Source organism: Phoxinus phoxinus, assembly GCF_949152265.1.
Source record: "Phoxinus phoxinus genome assembly, chromosome: 9".
NCBI lineage: Eukaryota > Metazoa > Chordata > Actinopteri > Cypriniformes > Leuciscidae > Phoxinus > Phoxinus phoxinus.
The window spans coordinates 37,319,357-37,326,479 of record NC_136884.1 but is presented as its reverse complement, the minus strand read 5'-3'; the positions used below and the strand labels follow the sequence as shown (position 1 = coordinate 37,326,479).

The window sequence follows — 7,123 nt, the reverse complement described above, 5'->3', positions numbered from 1 at the left end:
TGTTGCTGTACTGCTTCAATGGGACAGTCATTTGTGTCATCAGATTGTCTAAAAAGGCATCTGTGCTTCCTGTACACATGTTTTCTAAAAGAATGGAATCTTGAAAAAGTTGATTGGCAGTGATCTATACTACAAGTGATATTAAAATTTGGTTCATGGGCATGGCATGTACAACTCCAACATGTTGGATTAACTTCACAAGAGTGAATGTCCTTCGAGTGCACTTTGGGCAATGGTACAGTTGAGGCATGATGAGGATCTAATACAAAAGGTTGATCATATGGAGTAAAGTTACTGGCAGTGGCTTGTCTCCCTCTTCCACGATGTTGACAATGCGCCTCTGAAGGAAAGTCAGTGTGTTTTTCAGGGGTGGAGGATAAGCAATGTTGAAAATAAAGTACATACAGAAGGCTGTTATGAAGGCTTCATCAAGGCTGGTGCACTGGCACACATCCATTCCGTCTACATTCACCACACTAAGCCCTCTTCCAATGATCGCCGTTTTCCAGTCTTTATCCATCAGCTGTATGGTTGGAAAGGGTGAAGTAGGGTCTCCCTACATAAGAAAACAGATTTTCAAATAAACAAGTAAATTAGTTTATTGGCATTTTTATTGTAAGCACTTGTCATAGTTTTGTTACGGCCTCTTTCATGGCACAGTACAGCTACATACAGTGCAAAACTGCAAAAGCAATTAGAAGGTTAATGTGTAAAGTTCACATTATACGAGTTGTCTTCTAAACCATTAGCCTATTTTAAGATTTGTAACAAATGGGCTAAAATACAGCAGAATAAAATGTTACATGAAAATATTTGAACAAGATTACATTTTACAGTTAATCATAAGGTGGATTTATTTGGAAATTGTATTGAACATTTCACTGCCTACAATTTAAAGCAGAAACAGACTGAGCTTTCAGCATCTGTCGCTGTATTAACGGCACGTTCTCTCAGAGACGATGGATATATCCTAGCTGTTCGGATCTTAATTTACTGGCTTACTATTTATCTTGTGGACCTACATTAATGACAGTGAAAAAAATATAATATTTCTTGTTAAACAATTTTTTTTAAGCTGCTTTTGATTTTCGCAGATGGCAGATTTGTGGTGTGAGTAAATTGCCACTGCACATTTGTGGTGTGTTTGTGAACTAGACTGTTATTAGGCCTATATCATTTTAGTGATATTATTATTCATATTTTGTAATTGTATTTAAAAGGTACAATGTGCAGTTTAAGTATTTTATTAGTCAAAATCAATGTCTTTATTCATAAATATGTCCTCATTCGTGTCAAATGACCTCTGCCAATGATCGTAGTTATCTTTGTAAGCTTTAGAATATCTTCTTTATTTACATTGAACGGTTAAGTCCAAGGAGGCTTCCATGTCGTTCCGCCATATTTAAAAACTATAATAGCAGAGAGGGACAAAAAGCACTCGTTTCCACAACGCGTTTTCGTTCAGAGCCAGCTAACGGTGACTAAAACCAGCTGAAACGGACAAGGAGATCAGTCAGAGGTGCTGGCACCGCTTTGCACTCAGACCGGCAAATTTGAAAGGCTAATTCAGAAGCCTACCTCTCTCACAGTAATGTAGTGTTCAATCTTTTCTCTGAAGATGGATGGCAAGAGGATAAGCCCAGCCCTCAAATCAATTCCTGCAATATTGGAAAAATATCCTACATTCACAATCAAAAACATTTTGGAATGTGGCAAAGTAAATTACAGATATTATAGTGAGGTTCACTAGCAAGTTGACTGTCTCTACCTGGTATATCGTCAGCCAGGGCATCTTGTCTTGCTTCGGTGTAGTGTTTTGCTAGGGGGGATTTGGTCTTGGCTAGTTTCAGCACATTAGGCAGAACACTGGCAAAACCCTCTCTAAATCGATGACAGAAGCTGCTTGGTGAAGGATGTATTCGCTCAATCTCATCAAAAAACTGTAGAATATACATGAACACATGATTAACATTTTTCATTCTTATGACTGAAAGCATTAGGTTTCTGTACTGTAGCTTTTAGAAGATATTTTCAGAATTTTTTATTTTCCTTGTTTTCAGAGACAGAAGTCGAGATGTCTTCAATTTCACAATTTCCAAAATTATAATATATTGCTCCCATGTAACATTCAGGTGTTTTCACTATACTCACTCCAGCAGGCATTCTTAAGAATGGATATTTTGTGAGTACATCCTCCACAGACATTCCTGCCATGATTTCCCGGCGTCTCCAGGAGAATGTTCGTGCCATGCGGTCTTTGACAGTCAATATATCTGGATGCGTCTTCCGATACTCATTTTTTAGCACGTTCACATGGGCCTCAACAGATGTTAAATCTTCCCCAACACAAGTTTCCTTTGTCAGAACAACAGAAACAAATAATTCTTAGACTGTGACAGATGATCATGACAGAGATAGATACATGCAAAAAGTTTGCACACTCATTAAACAACAAGGTTTTTTAGATAAATAAAATATAAATGAACATTGCATGAACAAGGAGACCTAATGTTCAGTCAGTGAAAGAGTGAAGTTAGGGCTGGACAATAATTCAATATCAATATGTATCACGATATAATTTCTCAATAACGGTGATATGATTTTTAAACACATTTCTGATATACATTACAGGCATGGGCTACGCTTACGTTTTAATTTTTACTGCGTGATAAATATAAGCATCACGGCACAACGGTTATATGTTCATTGTCTCCAAATTGACTGTTCGCAAAGACCCGCCCCCTTTAGTTACTGTTGCCATGTCCAACAAGCTATAAAACGATAAGTGTTTGTCATGATATGTTCTGACAATGAAGAGTAGTTTAAAACCATAATTAACGCTCTGGTTTCTACAACTTTTACTTAGGAGAAAATCTGCCTTTAAACTTGAAAGAAATAAAGATTTGACATTTATTGTGATAATTATCGATATCGACTGATATAAAAAATATTATTGTGATCATTTTTTTTGGCCATATTACCCAGCCCTTATATATATATATATATATATATATATATATATATATATATATATATATATATATATATGTGTGTGTGTGTGTGTGTGTGTGTGTGTGTGTGTATGTATGTATATGGCAGTGGGCTTACATATGCTACACTAGCTGACTTTCGACACAAACTTGTAGATGCACTGGTGGATCTGGGCTGTTTTGAATGGCCAAACTTCTCTTTCAGCTTTCTGACTTCGCTGTCGCTGACAAGTGGTGCACGTTCTGCTTTAAATTTCCTCTTTAGGGACATGTGCCAGGTGTGCTAGTAAAAAACACATGATTTTTTGACATTTTCCAGCAAGTTAAGATTAAGTAACAATATATTGAGGATTGTGTAAACATATCAATCAATGACTTAAAAACAATGCAACTTACATAGCCATTTCCCTCCTTATCTCTCAGGAAAGGGTATTTCACAATCAGTGCCTTGGCAACTTGAATATACTCTGCATTAGTTGGATACCTAGCACAAAGGCAGAAAAAAACGAAATCAATCTTTTGGTTATGTCTAATGGTCTACATAGATTGTGAATTGATCTTAAAGGGTTGAAAACTCAAAAATGAAAACTCGTCAGTAATTAATTTCTTAATTTGTCTTCCGAAGATGAAGGAAAGTCTTACGGAGTTGGAACAACATGAGGGTGAGTAATAACTGACAAAATTTTCATTTTTGGGTGAACTAACCCTTTAAGTAGTATAGTTGTATTAGCAGATGTGGTAATAATTGATATACTTACAGGGTGTATTCTGCCATCATTTCATACAACGTTCTGATTATTTTGTTGCGTACTTTTGGAATTGTGTGACACGGTTCCTTGGTGTCAAGTCTCGCCTGCACATCTTTGGGAAAGGTTGGAATGACAGTAACAAGGGGTAGTCTCCTGTGAGCTGCTTCAACACTGCAATACAACATCAATACATCAGTTACCAATTGACCGTTCGCAAAGACCTGCCCCTTTAGTTACTGTTGCTATGTCCGACAAGCCACACCACACCAAGTTCTCACGCAGTTTTCATAAATACCATAGAAACCATAAAGTAACATGTTGCCATGATAGTGAGGGTGCTGTAGGCGATGGTTTTATCTGTGGTTATCATGATCTAAATGCATGATGCTGGATGACCAATTGTTAATTTTAATAAAACTCAAACAGTCAGAATATTAGATTTTACCAAATAAAAATTAGCACATGCAGAAACTAAGAATTTATTTTTTTCTATTAAGATATTTATTTTGTTAAGGAAAAATGACAAATGTTTGAATGTTGACGAGTGTTTGTCATGATGTGTTTGACAATAAAGAGTAGTTTAAAACCACAATTAACGCTCTGGTTTCTTTTTGCTCCTAACTTTCACTTAGGACAAAAATCTGGCTTTAAACTTGAAAGAAATAAAGATTTGACATTTGTCGTGGTAATTATCGATATCGACTGATATAAAAAAAATTATCGTGATAATTTTATTTGGCCATATCGCCCAGCCCTGCCTCCAATGTTAATCTACTAACTCTCCTGATTGCTTTGTCGGACAAAAATGGCGGATTATGATTGGTCAGATCACCTATCAATCAAACTCCCTGCAAAGGGTCAATTGTGGGTGGATCCTATTGCATAAAAAGAGATAATTCACCATCCAGCAAAAGCCCAAATGAGCAGAGAAACTCTTGTTAAACAGTTACAAATTTATCTTGTTGAATACATTTACCAAAACGGGACCCTCATAATGCTGCCCTTACCTTGGATCAGTGAATGGATGAGGCTGGAGTTCTTCCGAAGACTGAGCAACTTCGACTGGTACCGGCTCTAATACAACAGTGGTCTCAGTCTCCTTGTATTGGCGTACAAATTGTTGAAATTTTAGTTGCTTTTTGAAGGAACCATCAAACAGGTAGCCAACCATGGCTTCGGTGAGTCCACAGTCCACTGTTTCTCCATCCACGTCATTTTCTGAACAAACGCAAAATTACAACAAAATTAAATAGACTAATAAATGTAAAACACACAGAGACTTAAATAACTTGCGTGCAAATGTGTGGAAAACAAGAATCGACAGAAAATGGAGGTCTAGCTTAACGTTAACTCAACTGTGAACTGAACTGCTAAACTGAGTTAAACCAAATACGGTGCACTTATATTATTTATGAATGGGACAAAGTGCAAAATAGGGCAAGTAAGTTAACGTTAAGTCCAAATAAATACCCATCCATGACTAATGAAGTTATCTAATCATTCACTGGTGCTGCCACTGAAACTCTGGTTGCTATAGGGATCTCCCAGTCACGTGACCCCTAGCCGTGTGTCCGCCATTTTGATGGAATACAGCCGTCAGCTACTAATATTATTAGTATAATTATTTTATAATTAGCCTAAATATTGCAATACTTTGCACTACAGTATTGATATAATTGCGTGCGCAAAATATCTCGATATTGAACAGAATCTATTTTTTCCCCCACCACTATTATTAGCACAGCGGCCGTCAGCTAACTTCACGTCATGTCATCGCACTTATTAGCATCACAAAAAGATACAAGAGGAAGATAAAGAAATTAGGAATCATAGATCCATATGAAGCACCACAAGTTCTTTTTACAGGCATTAAAATGTGTAGAAAAACTTTCTGACATTGAGTTCGGTGACATTTACAGCTAACATTATTCACTTCCCATCACGCTAAGTTACACCGGAGCTTCATTAAAAGCATACAAAAGCTTAACGTTAGAAGGCTATCGGTATCACGAGTCCGGATGGGTCAGCAACTCTTTTATTTGGACGCCAGCGGGGAAGGATTTTTCAATCATCATCACCGCAAAGGGTGGTCAATGTAACGTATTTTTATCACCAAATTATAGTAACGTTAGCTGTAATAATTTTTTAACTGAGTTTACAGGGGAAAACACAAAACAAAATCACCTGTTTATTGCCACCAACCACTTGTTTCTCCGTTTTATTTCTTTTGGGATACGGTACAAAGATATTCCTTTTGTATGATCACGTATCTGATCGCATCCAACTGCACAGCATCGCTCGGGCATGATAGGAATATTTTGCGACGAGCTGTAGTATCCATAGACATGTATAGAAAGGCTAGATGGCTCAAGGCGGAGTCAGCTGTGTCGTCACTTGGCGGCCATCTTAGGTCAGGAGACTGCGCTGCTGCTCCCTGCTGCTGTGGACGGAAGGTGAGTGACATACGCCAACTAAAATGCTCGTAACTTGCTGAATTCTTGACGGATTTACAAACGGTTTGGTTTATTACAAACCTTATTAACGTGGCTATGATTTGTGCTGATGCCGAGGTTTAATAAACTCCAAGGCTATAATTTTTCACAAGTAGGCAGTTAAATAGCCGCATCCCTGACGTTTATGACACACCAAGCCGTTTGAAAATCGGTTGAAAATTGAGCAAAATATAGTTATTTCAGCACTACATGCACAATAGACTTTAATGTTATAACTGGACGAGCGGTCCTGTCCTAAGATGGCCGCCGTGTGACGTCGTCGGGTCTCATTGGCTCTCAGCGCCGGTAAGCCATCTAGCCTTTCTATACATGTCTATGGTAGTATCACCCGCGGTTTAGCATTTTCTATTCCGTCAAGATGGCTGCTCCAAATGACGGGACGTCACGCGGGACGAAATGGAGTGACGTACCTTGAAATAACGTTAGTGCTCGTAATGGGCCGTTCACACAGAATGCTGCTTTGTCTAAACGACGCGATCTTAACGTTCATAAACCTCGACCTAGTGCCGTGATTTTGTTTTGTTTTTTGAAGTAGTTCAATTAACCGACATTTTCACTCATTTCACGCACTCCTATGACTACTGGTGCATTAGAGAAATGCAACTCGCATTTATGGCGACTTGATTTCGCGCCTTCTCAATAGAAGAGCCAATCGCTGATTGGTAAAGTAATCGCGTCATCGCAGCTGCCGTTAAAAAAACCCCGGTTGCTATAGAAACGGTGTTCTTTCAAAAAACAATGATGCGAGATTGATAATCCCCTTTCAAAAAATAATACCAGTAAACGGCATGTTTAATTGTTTTTGTAAATATGCTCAAGATTCACACAAGATTGCCAGAACTAATTTACCAGTATTTTTATATGTCCTGTT

The 7,123-nt window shown here is 37.8% G+C and overlaps 1 protein-coding gene across 1 annotated transcript; it reads right to left on the bottom strand.

The window, feature by feature from the left end:
* Nucleotides 1–259: 259 nt before the first annotated feature.
* On the bottom strand, nt 260–6,038 carry LOC307004564 (sterile alpha motif domain-containing protein 3-like; the record flags this gene model as incomplete). The annotated part of the gene is made up of 9 exons (XM_079623880.1): nt 5,924–6,038; nt 4,747–4,957; nt 3,749–3,910; nt 3,387–3,474; nt 3,109–3,273; nt 2,152–2,355; nt 1,769–1,940; nt 1,579–1,658; nt 260–556 (listed from the first exon to the last, which is right to left on the bottom strand). Exons 2-9 carry the CDS (start codon nt 4,908–4,910, stop codon nt 260–262), a joined length of 1,332 nt encoding a protein of 443 aa, XP_079480006.1. The 5' UTR covers nt 4,911–4,957; nt 5,924–6,038.
* Nucleotides 6,039–7,123: the final 1,085 nt, after the last annotated feature.